Raw genomic sequence first — 13470 nt, 5'->3', positions numbered from 1 at the left:
GATATTTATATCTTCTTCTTTATCCTACTTTTTAATCCCCAGGTATCTGTTGGGTTCTCCCCAGATGAGGTCCTCCCAGGATCAGATGTGTCTCTCCAGGTTAAAGCTGCTCCAGGATCTCTCTGTGGTCTTAGGGTGGTGGACAAGAGTGTGGTGATAATGAAACCTGAAGCTGAGCTGACTGATGAAAAAGTAAGCCAGATGGTCGCCAGTGTGTTTTTTGTGTATGTGACGGAACCGACCCACAATGTGCTTGTGTTCTTCCATCAGTATACTGCTTCCTCAAGTCTTGAACATAGATATCAGATATTTTAGCCACGCTACATACAAGACTAGCCAAGAATAGCTTGTATAAGATCTGGAACTTTTATTGAACAAACTCACACAGAATATATACCCCACCAGGTCAGGTAAGCCTGATTACATTTTTAAGCATACGTTTTCTATTGAGATTTTAAGTAACATACAAAGATTTACAGATTGAAGTGACATCATATATGGTATTCACTAATACATAGGAGTAATCATGCTACAAAGGCATTAGTATAACAGAACAGGAGAAGTATATTGTCAGATCTCGGGAATCTGGAACTTGAGTTTTGGTATCAGTCTTTATCGAGGTCACTACACATTATCCTAAGTACAAACACATAACACCTTATTAGACAGACAATAGCAGGAGACGATAGGTGTTCCAATTAACAATTAACCATGGAATCCACATCTAAGCAATCATTTAGGAGTCACAGACTTCATGGCAACAGTCTACAACAGGATATATGGCTTATACAATGTTCCATCATACTGATACATTGGAATTAATGTATCATACATTTCTTGAGGGATATTGTGAGTAAATATTACTGTCCCATTTGAAGTAATCCAAACCACAATCACAGTGTCCATTAAGTAGCTGTCCATCATTTTCTTGGTCATACTGTGTTCCTAATAGACACAGGATGACTCACACATAAGAGGGGCCTAGGGAGTAAGACAGGAATTTCTCAACCTCTCTAAAGTAAGCTGTGTTCCACGGGCCCCTCAACCAAAGTGACTCCCGTCACATCTCTCCCCTTTCGGAAGGAGACTAACACAGGAGGAGACCCCAGATGGGTTGACTTTGTAGTTAATCCATAGCTACAGTCCCCCAATGCCTGTACCAACACAGTACCCCAAACAAATTGTCCCGAACAGAGCATTACTCACCCAGCCAACCTCTGCCTCTCTTGTAGAACATACCCACCACTGGGGACAAGCGTGGACTGGCCCTTCTCCCTGGAGTGCTTTCAGCCTCTGGAGAGAAGACAGGGTGGCTGGGCTCACTTCCTCATGCTGTTGGGGATCTGGGCTGACTGCCCAGCAGCCCTGGGGTATACAAGTGAAGACAGTAGTCCCATCCACTTTCTCAGGAAATCCATCCTTTGTTAGTTGAAGGCAAAGGCCAGCAGCACTCTGCTCTGTTGCCAGCTCTTCTGCTGGGGACTCCACATAATCCAGCTAACTGTCGGAGAGGGAGCCCAGCTTCCTCCATTCCCAGACTGTGGGTCTCTCGATGGGGAGGAAGGTCAACCACCTTCTTCTCCGAACTTTGTAGCTTCCATTAGGGAGTGATTGTTTCACCTGCTCTGACTGACTGTTGGGGAGGGAGGACGACAACCTCCTCTCCCTTCTCCCCCTGAATTCAGATCTGCTGCTGGGGAATCACCGTCACCTTCTCACCCTGGGCCTCCGGAAATGCCACAGGTTTGGGGCAGAGGTCTTGAACCCTCTGTTCAGTTGTCAGCGCTTCAGCAGGAGAAGTTTCTTGTAACTCCACAGATGCTGCTGGCAGGAAATCCCATGACTCTGTCAATGGTGTAGGAGAAAGGTGGCTGCCTCTTCTCTCAGGGAGGCTTAACCTGCTGTTGGTGTTGGGCAGAACTCAGTGATGTTTGGCCCTGATGCCAAATACAAACCACATTCTCAGTGTCCATTAAGTAGCTGTCCATCATTTTCTTGGTCATCCTGTGCCTCTAATAGACACAGGGTGACTTAGACATAGGAGGGGTCCAGGGAGCTGAGAAAGGGATTTCCCAACCTCTCTAAGGTTAGCTATGTTCCACAGGCCCTCCAACCTACCGTCACAGTGTATCACTCCAGAAACATTTGACAGGAGTGTTCAGGGCCCTAAAATCATGACAGGGTCTGGAAATCTACCTTGTCACTGATGGAGGTATTGTTTATATACAGAAACAAGGAGGTTCCTAGGGCCTCTTGCTCTGTGGGATGATGAGGACTTACTCAGTGAGACTTTACAGGCACTGGAAAAAAAACTAGAGGAGCTATAGTGTGGATTAGACATGTCCTCCAGTTATGTCAGGTCATACTGAAAGAGTTACCAGACTCTGATGTGAGCAGCAAAGGAAACATTTCAGCAGGGCAACAGCATGAAAGGTTTATTTTGACGGACATTGTTTTATCAGTGTGGATAGGCACACTGCTGTGTAGGGGCAGGTTTTCAAAACCTGAAAATGAGTGTTGACAGAGCAACAGAGCAGCTCCATAGTGCATGGTGTGTGACTGCAGATCTGAGGTGAAGTGACCACTGTAACGATCATTGCTCCATTTACCAGACTAGAACCTGGACTTTTACCACTTGAGTACCAATCTGAAATAACCCATCATTTCAAGACCATTTTTTAGCGCTATGATAATTTTACTGACAATTACTCATGAAGCACTGTACCCAAAAAAAATTTACATCATTTTTGAGACACGAGAAGCATGCTCCATAGTGAAAAAGGACTGTGGTTCTGTAGGAATCCAGTATACTCGGGTTATATATGCAGCTAAAGAGAGAGGAAAGTGTTGCTCTCAATAACCTCTTTGTACACAGACAGTTTAGGTCCTGACCAGGTGTCTTCACCATTAGTCTTTGTTGTCCTATAAGGATTGACAAGAAGAGAAGTGGACTCACTCTTGTTAAGTGCCAGAGCAAATGTTTAGATTAGGAAATAACTGTGGTTATTGACTTCCATTGACCACTAAGCCTACAAGCTGTGTTCAAGCATTGATTTCTTGAAATGTTTTGGTTAGAACTGTAATAAGTATCATAAAATAACTCTGTAAGTTACAATGAGTTACAGAAAAAAGAAAGTTGGGATCCTTAAGCTGCAATATGACTTGGCATGTGGTAAAATGGTATATCACACATGCCATAATATTGCTGAATACATCAGAGACGGGAATGCTTCAGTTAACATTAAAGCATCAAATTTTTACTAGGTGAACTAAATGGGTTAACCTGTGTGTAAACACTTTACTTATAAGTAAACTTTTTACGTATACTACTTTTTTCCAATGTTGGATAGAGTAGGGTGAGGCTAAAACTTAATTGGTTTATAATTTGCTACCTGTGTTCCGTTGTGGAGATTTTCCTTCACTTCCTTTCAAGGATACAGAACAGAAAGGGAAAGTAAATTTCTACAGATTGAAGGGAATTTCCTTCTTAGACAGCTGTCCCCAGAACAGTTGTCCCAATTGGATGGCTTCCCCTCTATACTTGTTTTGGTGATACCTGTACATTTTTTTACAACAGGAGAAATAAAATGGATGAATCTTCCCAGTGGGGATACAGACAGCAATAAAAAAGGAACATGGGTTCTAAGGGTCCTATCACATGGGCAGTCCGCTCGGCGGACTCCGCTTTGCTCAGTGGAGGATCGCTCCGCTGATTCCCGCTGAGCAGGCAGATAACAGGTCTGTCTCTGCTCACTGTGCAGAGCAGAGAGGGACAGAGTGCTGCTCTCCTTGATCCTCCAGACGGATGGAAAATAGGGTCACCATCCCTCTGGATTTGGCGAGCAGGATCAGATCGGATAGTGACGGGTGTCAGCGGACAAGTTACCACTGACATCTGCCGCTCCAAAGAGGTGAATGGAGGGTCCGATTAGCTCCAGTGATCAGACCGCCCATGTGAAAGGACTCTAACCTTTCTCATGCAACCACAAACTAAAGTAATGTTTTGGCTATACATGCACTTTGACATTAGCTATTCACTTGCGCAAGCAAATACAAACATTAGTATTGCACTATTTCTGCCATGTACAGCAGCACTTATAGAAAATGGTATTAATCCTGAACATCAGACATGTAGGTTGGTATCTTCATTGCAAGGAACAGCATGCTGCCATACGAATTTCTGCTTGACTGCCAGCATTTTAGAGGGGTCTTTGAGAGGGTTCCTCAAAATTTGTAATCAATTCCAAATGCACTGAAGTAAATGCTATAATGTGGGGAGGAGTTAATCTACACCCCTCCTGTTCTTATATAATAAAGTGGCCCATTACCTTGGAGAACAGGTAAAGAGGTGTTAAGAACCCCTTACCTGTTGTCTTGCATCCCACAGAATCTTTAGTTATATAGCAGATGGTGTGAAAAACCAGTGGTGTTGCTAGAGTTGTAAAAGACCTGGTGCAAAATAGAGAAAGGTGCCTGTCTTAAAGGAGGATGATTCATTTTATACTGCTCACACATCACAGTCTTGTATGCACATTATGTATTTCTAATAACCTCTTCTAATTCACATTTTTTTCCAGATTTACAATCTGTTCCCTTATTCGGATTCTGGGGACTATGACAATCGAATCCAGGAGTTTGATGACTGTAATGATAGAGATTATGTTGCCGTGAGGGCCAAACGTTTCTTATTTCCAGATGTTTTCAAACATTATGTTGATGTATACAGCCTATTAAAGGTATCTAATATTTCCTAGATTCTGTGAGAATCTGTTGTGAAAAAGAAAACACTTAAACGTGCATCAGGGCTGTAAATGTCATTTTTTTTCTTTATTAATGTGATACTCAAATGACTGAAATTAAATGTACAATATAATAATAATGTGCAAAATGCATGGTTGCGGCTGTGTTAAAGGTTTAGCCTTTTTTCAGCTTACAGGAAATATGTTCAAAATTTAAAGAGGAAGTAAACCCTCCTCAGGAAGTTGTACCTATAGGTAAGCCTATGATAAGGCTTACCTATAGGTACTGTAAATATCTCCTAAACATGTACGGTTTAGGAGATATTTACCTTTAATGCAGCCAATGATGTCACTGGCGCATGCGCTCTGAAGGAACGGCTGATCGTGCCGTTCCTTCAGAGCCCCGTGCTGTGACCGTCGGCTCCCGCGCGCGTGCGCGGGAGTGACGTCACCGCGGGTCCGGCCAATCAGATGGCCGGATGCCGCGATCCCGGAAGACGGGCGACTGAACATGTCGCTCGTCATACAGGTAAGAGAGCGGCACGGCGGGGGCTCGTTCTAAGGTAAGTATTTTATAATGAGCTAGTATGTGATGCATACTAGCTCATTATGTCTTTCTCTTGCAGGTTTACAACCTCTTTAAAACAGAAAATGCAGCTAAAACTTATTTTTTTTTTAATTTCTGGATAGCGAGGGTAATGATTCAAAATTGTGTCTGTTTTTTTTTTTTTATAAATTCTTTTATTGAAAAGGACACGGCATATGACAAGTAGGGATGATCGAACGGTTCGGGTCGACCATCGGTTCGACCCGAACATTGGATGTTCGATATTCGGCCGAATACCGAACTTTTTGCGGCAAAAGTTCGGTATTCGGCCACCAGAACCGCCCAAAATGCACTGGGACAGGAACTGGGCTTTAAAAGCCCGTGATTGGCCCAGAAACGTCTGCAAAAGCCAATGAGGGGGCAGGAGTCTCCTAGGAACGTGATTGGAGTGACTACGGGGACCAGAGGCCAATCAGGAGTGAATACGCCCCACACTATATAAGATGGCCCCGCCTAACCCCTAGCACAGTTATCCAGAGCCTGTTGAAGAGAGTTGAAGCAGTTCTGTCTGACTCCTGCTTGCTACACTACATTTCCTACATATCGAGTGGTTCTAAAGCTCCATATAGCAGAATTGTATTTAGCTTACAGCCAGTGTAGTTAGATACAGCGATTGTGCTGGTTCTTAGAGTTAAAAAAAAAAAAAAAAAAAAAAAACTTAAGGGACAGTGTCAGTCTTCTGCTGTATGGAGCTTTCTATTTAGTGGAAAGGGATATCTAGTGTAGTTAGGGAACTTTGTACTACATTAGTTAGATTTGAAAATTTAATTTCTGTAGGGAAAGTGTGAGGGTTCTGTTTAGTGAGCACGTGGCACAGTGCTGCTCTATCACAGCAGGTATACGTGCTTGCTAGGCAGCAAAATACAGTGACAACTTAACGCCTGTTGTTCAAAGCGTTAGGTGCACTGTACAAAAGCCTTTGCAACTGTGCGTGACACGCAACTGCTGTGCTGTATCCAGCGACAACTGTGGGTCGCATAGCAGTGTGCGTTTTTCACCGCACACAGTTGCCAACGCATCAGTGACAACCTAACGCCTGTTGTTCAAAGCGTTAGGTCCACTGTGCAAAAGGCTTTGCTACTGTGCGTGAACCGCAACTGCTGTGCTGTATCCAGCGACAACTGTGGGTCGCATAGCAGTGTGCGTTTTTCACCGCACACAGTTGCCAACGCATCAGTGACAACTTAACGCCTGTTGTTCAAAGCGTTAGGTGCACTGTACAAAAGCCTTTGCAACTGTGCGTGACACGCAACTGCTGTGCTGTATCCAGCGACAACTGTGGGTCGCATAGCAGTGTGCGTTTTTCACCACACACAGTTGCCAACGCATCAGTGACAACCTAACGCCTGTTGTTCAAAGCGTTAGGTCCACTGTGCAAAAGGCTTTGCTACTGTGCGTGAACCGCAACTGCTGTGCTGTATCCAGCGACAACTGTGGGTCGCATAGCAGTGTGCGTTTTTCACCGCACACAGTTGCCAACGCATCAGTGACAACTTAACGCCTGTTGTTCAAAGCGTTAGGTGCACTGTACAAAAGCCTTTGCAACTGTGCGTGACACGCAACTGCTGTGCTGTATCCAGCGACAACTGTGGGTCGCATAGCAGTGTGCGTTTTTCACCGCACACAGTTGCCAACGCATCATTGAGAAATATGCCTGGTAGACCAAGAAAAGGCATACGTGGCCCTGCTGCGGAAAGGGGCACAGCTTCTAGGGTGTCTAGAGGCAGGGGTGGACGTGGTGGTCAGTCCTCAGCCAGGCCACCATTTGGATTGTTCTCCGGCAGTGGCCAAGCTATACGTCCACAGTATGTACAGGAGGTGGTGGACTATATGAACAAACCCTCATCATCGGCATCATCTGCAACTACAGTGACCCAGGCAGAGAAAAGTGGTCAGTCTTCTGCAGTTGTCAGAACAAATACAGATGAGTCCATGTCCACCTCATGTCCTCCCTTAGACCCAATTTCAGACATGGCAGAGGAGTCAGCTGAGCTGTTTGACCACAATGTCGGCCATCTACTCCAGCCTGATGCTCAGTCCTTTATGGAGTCTGATGTTGGGTCTGAGTTTGAGGAGGAGGCAGAGCAAACAAGAGGGGAGAGCAGACGGCCCGCTCCATCTAAGGCTGCACCTGTTGTCTCCCAGGCCAGGCCTGATGCTCAGTCTTTGATAGAATCAGATGTTGGGTCTGAGGTTGAGGAGGAGGCAGAGCAAACAAGAGGGGAGAGCAGACGGCCCGCTCCATCTAAGGCCGCACCTGTTGTCTCCCAGGCCAGGCCTGATGCTCAGTCTTTGATGGAGTCAGATGTTGGGTCTGAGGTTGAGGAGGAGGCAGAGCAAGCAAGAGGGGAGAGCAGACGGCCTACTCCATCTAAGGCCGCACCTGTTGTCTCCCGGGCCACTATACACACCTCATCTTGCTGGGCCTTTTTTGAGACATCCCATGCAGATAAAACAGTTGCGATCTGCAAGATTTGTAAGAAGGGTATAAAACGTGGCAAAAATGTCAACCACCTGGGTACAAGATGCCTAAACAGGCATTTGACAACCCACCACTCGGCCCGTTGGCAGGAGCATTTAAAGAACCCACAAAAGGGCCAAAGATTGGTCAGTCGGCCTCCTAGTTCTCCTCGCGCTCCTCCTCATGCTCCACCTGCTCCACCTGCACATCAGTCTGTTCCTGGCCCTGCTATAGTCACTCGTCACCTGTTGGCAGCCTCCACTGGCAGGGATGATGATATAGCAGGCAGTGTCGCATCTACCTCCAGCACACCACCAGCTGTATCATCTAGACGCCAAATTTCGATTCCACACATGCTGGAACGAAAAAAAATGTATACTCCCCGCCACCCACATGCCCAGCGTCTAAACAGTAGTTTGGCTAAACTACTGGCTCTGCAACTATTACCATTTAACCTGGTAGAGTCTGCTCCCTTCCGTGACTTCGCAAAATGTGCAGTTCCACAGTGGCAGGTGCCAAGTCGGCATTACTTTTCCCGTAAGGCCCTGCCATCCCTATACCAACATGTGGAAGGCAATGTAGTGTCATCCCTGGCCAAGTCAGTCAGCCGTAAGATACACTTGACGGCTGACACTTGGTCAAGCAAACATGGGCAGGGACGGTACATTTCTGTCACTGCTCACTGGGTGACACTGCTTGCCAGTGGAAGGGATTGTAGCCAGGGCTCGGTGCTGCAGCCAGTGTTGCCCCCACGTCTGCAAACAGCTGGTGGTGTCGCTGATCCGGGTAGATCGATCACTTCTACCCCCTCCTGCTCCTCCTCCTCTACCTCCTCCATGCCCTCCTCTGCAGAATGGTCCTTTGAATATGATGAGATACCACGTAAATGTTCAAAGGGCTATTCTATGTCTCAGGCCAAAAGGTGTCACGCAGTGCTGCAGCTTGTGTGTCTAGGGGACAGGCAGCACACTGCCCCTCAGATTCTTGGGGCTCTGCAGGCACAGGCCCAGAGGTGGTTGACACCACGCCAGCTGCAGCCAGGGATGGTGGTTACTGATAATGGGTCAAACCTCCTGGCCGCCCTTCGTCAGGGAAAGTTAACCCATGTGCCATGCCTGGCGCATGTCCTGAATCTCGTGGTACAGCGGTTTTTGAACTCGTACCCGGGAATGCAGGATGTGCTAAGGATGGCAAGAAGGGTGTGCAGTCACTTCAGGCGGTCGTACAGTGCCACTGCACGTTTGGCCGAAGTGCAGCGCGAGTTTCACCTGCCGGTACACCGCCTCATCTGTGACATGCCCACCCGCTGGAACTCCACCTTGGCTATGCTGCAGCGCCTGTACACGCAGCAGAGGGCCCTCAATGAATACCTATGCGAGTACGGCACCAGCACTGGCTCTGCGCGCCTGGGCTTCTTTTCACCACGGCAGTGGCTTTTGATTAAGGATGCATGTGCTGTCCTCTCGCCATTTGAGGAGGCCACAAGGATGGTCAGCCGGGACAGCGCATGCATCAGTGACACCCTACCGGTACTGTTTTTGTTGGAGCACACTCTGCGTGGCATTATGGACAGGGCACTGGAGGCAGAGCAGCAGGAGGAAGAGGAGGACTTCCTTGCCTCTCAAGGCCCCCTTTATCCTGAGAATCCTGACCCCATTATGCCTAGCTCCCAGAGGCCCGAGCAGGATCCAGGGGTGGAAGAGGAGGAGGAGGACGATTCTGCGGGAACTTTTGCAGGGTTTGAGGAGGAGGAGGAGGAAGACATGCGGCAATCTGCAAGGCCTAGTTTGACTCCCTCGGGACACTTTGGAGTAGTACGTGGCTGGGAGGAGGAGGAGCCCGTTGAAGATAATGTCGTTATGAGTGACCCCGAGGAGTCAGCTTCTCAGGCCTTCGCTAATTTGCGACGCATGGGAAACATCATGCTCCAGAGCCTGCGAAAGGACCCCAGAATCAAGGCCATTAAAGAGACTAACCACTATTGGTTGGCCACCCTACTTGACCCCCGGTACAAGTGTAAAGTCTCGGAGCTTTTCCCATCCACCCATAGAGTCCACAGGATCAAATCCCTTGAGGACAGTCTCAAGAGGAATCTGGTGAACATGTTCCCCGACTCCCGTAGGGTGCAGGGGCGGGGACAACCTACCATGGATTCTACTGGTGGTCACGAGAGGAGCGTTGGAGAAGGCGTGCGGTTGACGGATGCCTTTCGGTCTTTTTTTAGTCCTCACCGCCCAGGCCTCTCAGCTGCCACATCGCATCGACACCGTCTGCATCACATGGTGGACGATTACGTGAGGGCACAAAGTGACACAGAGGGCTTTTCATGTGACTAATCCGATCCACTGGCATACTGGGTCTTAAGATCCACTGGCCAGAACTGGCCCAGTATGCCATGGAGTTGTTGGCCTGCCCTGCTTCCAGTGTCCTATCGGAACGGGCATTCAGCGCAGCAGGAGGATTCGTCACAGACCATCGAACTAGACTCTCCACCGACTCAGTCGACCGTTTGACATTCATTAAGATGAATCAGTCGTGGATATCAAGCTTTGATGCACCTGATGCAGACCTTGTAGACTAGGCTATCGTTGTGATGTGGCAGTTGAGCCTCAGTTTAAGCCTGGACCATGGTGCCACCCTCAAACCCTCCTCTCATTCTCTTTACGTTCACAGAACCTCATTTTGGTTATGACAAAAACGACAATGTTTGCGCACCTGTTCCACAGGTGCACACCTTTACAATTTTTGGGCCTCCTTCAACACCAGCTCTTTGGGGTTAAGGTGGGGAGGCTATGCTAAAACAAAAACGACAATGTTTGCGCACCTGTTCCACAGGTGCACACCTTTACAATTTTTGGGCCTCCTTCAACACCAGCTCTTTGGGGTTAAGGTGGGGAGGCTATGCTAAAACAAAAACGACAATGTTTGCGCACCTGTTCCACAGGTGCACACCTTTACAATTTTTGGGCCTCCTTCAACACCAGCTCTTTGGGGTTAAGGTGGGGAGGCTATGCTAAAACAAAAACGACAATGTTTGCGCACCTGTTCCACAGGTGCACACCTTTACAATTTTTGGGCCTCCTTCAACACCAGCTCTTTGGGGTTAAGGTGGGGAGGCTATGCTAAAACAAAAACGACAATGTTTGTGCACCTGTTCCACAGGTGCACACCTTTACAATTTTTGGGCCTCCTTCAACACCAGCTCTTTGGGGTTAAGGTGGGGAGGCTATACTAAAACAAAAACGACAATGTTTGCGCACCTGTTCCACAGGTGCACACCTTTACAATTTTTGGGCCTCCTTCAACACCAGCTCTTTGGGGTTAAGGTGGGGAGGCTATGCTAAAACAAAAACGACAATGTTTGCGCACCTGTTCCACAGGTGCACACCTTTACAATTTTTGGGCCTCCTTCAACACCAGCTCTTTGGGGTTAAGGTGGGGAGGCTATACTAAAACAAAAACGACAATGTTTGCGCACCTGTTCCACAGGTGCACACCTTTACAATTTTTGGGCCTCCTTCAACACCAGCTCTTTGGGGTTAAGGTGGGGAGGCTATGCTAAAACAAAAACGACAATGTTTGCGCACCTGTTCCACAGGTGCACACCTTTACAATTTTTGGGCCTCCTTCAACGCCAGCTCTTTGGGGTTAAGGTGGGGAGGCTATGCTAAAACAAAAACTACAATGTTTGCGCACCTGTGGAACAGGTGCACACCTTTACAATTTTTGGGCCTCCTTCAACGCCAGCTCTTTGGGGTTAAGGTGGGGAGGCTATGCTAAAACAAAAACTACAATGTTTGCGCACCTGTTCCACAGGTGCACACCTTTACAATTTTTGGGCCTCCTTCAACACCAGCTCTTTGGGGTTAAGGTGGGGAGGCTATGCTAAACAAAAACTACCATGTTTGCGAACCTGTTCCACAGGTGCACACCTTTACAATTTTTGGGCCTCCTTCAAAGCCAGCTCTTTGGGGTTATGGTGGGGAGGCTCCGCCAACACCAAAACTACCATGTTTGCGCACCTGTTCCACAGGTGCACACCTTCATAATTTTTACGCCTTCTTCAACACCAGCTCTTTGGGCTTACAGTGGTATGGCTCCGCCAACACCCAAACAACAATTTTTGCGCACCTGTCACACAGATGCATATCATTGTAATTTTTTTCCTTACAAAGGCAATTATTGCTTTCATTACCAGCACTTTCATAGGGATATGGTGTCAAGGCATCGTCCGGACCACCAAATGCCCAATTTTTTAAGCATCCTTTACTTCTATTCAAAGTCAAGAGACAACAGTATTCATCCAAAACATCTCTAATCTTGTTCACTCTGCACTACATTGTGGCCCCTACCCCTAACCCTCAATGTATCCGTGCATATATGTCTGTTTCTTGTGAGATTTCAAGTTAAAGTGCACCAAACACCATTTTACATGAAATAAAGTGCAATTACATACATCTTTGGACTTCTTGAAACATTTGGTAATAAAAGCCCCATTGTGGAAATACACCCGTTAATTATATGCACATTTAAAGAGACAGCACCTTTTTCCAAAAAAACCTCTAATCTTGTTCCCAGTGCACTGCATTATGTCCCCATCATACACATTGGCTGAGCCGTTGATTAGGAGCAAAAGAAAGGTGCGGTTAAGCAAAAAAGTCATTTTTGAAGGTTTGGTATGCTGTAATTCTGGTTCTGGACATGCTACAGAGCTGAAACTTCACAGGTACACCTTTTAGACCCCCCAGACACTAAATCCAAAGAAATCTCTTTTTTTTTTTTTTTTTTTTTTAATTTTTTCAATAATTGGCTATCTATCAAAAACGACAATTTTTAAGAACTTTTTTTTGTGTGATTAATAGTCCCTGGGGCATGACCCAGAACCCTAGGCACTTTTTAGGGGCATTTATTGGGTTTTAGGGCTTAAAAATTGTGTTTTTTGATTACAGAAGTTCGGGTCCCATTGATTTCAATGGGGTTCTGAAATCCGAACCGAACTTTCGTGAAGTTCGGGTGTTCTGGTCGAACCGAACTTTTCAAAAGTTCGATCATCCCTAATGACAAGTCACATAAAGGAGTATAAATACAAACTCAATGAGTAATATTAAGATAGAACACAATACAGAGCTCTCGGTCAACATATCTAGTAGAAGATATCAGAGGAACAATGAATCAAAGCATATAGACAGATAGTATACCACAACTCAATATAAATACGCTGCCCCCTGGGAACAGAGCACATAGAGAGGCATGTTACCAGTTGCAGAACGGTAAGTGGAAGGGCCATCCTGGGGCCACCCCCCGACAACTCCGGCGTCTATCAATGGCCGGTTACCGGCGCGGGGGGGCCGCGCCCCGACGGCCCCCAGATTGCTCCTCTGTTCCGAGGGGGAACGACATCAGCATTCTCTAGCAGAGGTAGGACCTGGAGCAAACGGTCAGTTAGAGACATATGCCGAAAAGGTAAACTTAGAAATAAGGGGAACAGTGAAAAAAGAGAAGTCTAATCCGTGGTATTCAAAGACACGGCAGATTAGAAGCAGTCATTAGAAAAAAGGAAAAGGTAAAAGGGGAAAAAAAAAAAAAAAGACAGGGGATGGTCAGAAGGGGGAAGCAGATAGACGGCTGAAGAGATAGGGGGGTTGTCTGGTTTTTAATGCTGC

The 13470-nt window shown here is 46.8% G+C and overlaps 1 protein-coding gene across 1 annotated transcript in view; it reads left to right on the top strand.

Annotated features, from left to right (window-relative positions):
- Positions 1–13470, top strand: part of LOC309564225 (alpha-2-macroglobulin-like) — a gene marked incomplete at its 3' end in the record, with an annotated part of 271806 nt that overhangs the window by 130418 nt on the left and 127918 nt on the right. Inside the window, 3 exon segments of the mRNA XM_082268852.1 lie at positions 43–192; positions 4578–4736; positions 5366–5434. Coding sequence (XP_082124978.1) covers positions 43–192; positions 4578–4736; positions 5366–5434 — 378 coding nt within the window.

Source organism: Pelophylax lessonae (genome assembly GCF_965119305.1).
Source record: "Pelophylax lessonae genome assembly, chromosome: 9".
NCBI lineage: Eukaryota > Metazoa > Chordata > Amphibia > Anura > Ranidae > Pelophylax > Pelophylax lessonae.
The sequence above is the reverse complement of the archived record's forward strand: the minus strand, read 5'-3'. Positions and strand labels throughout refer to the sequence as shown.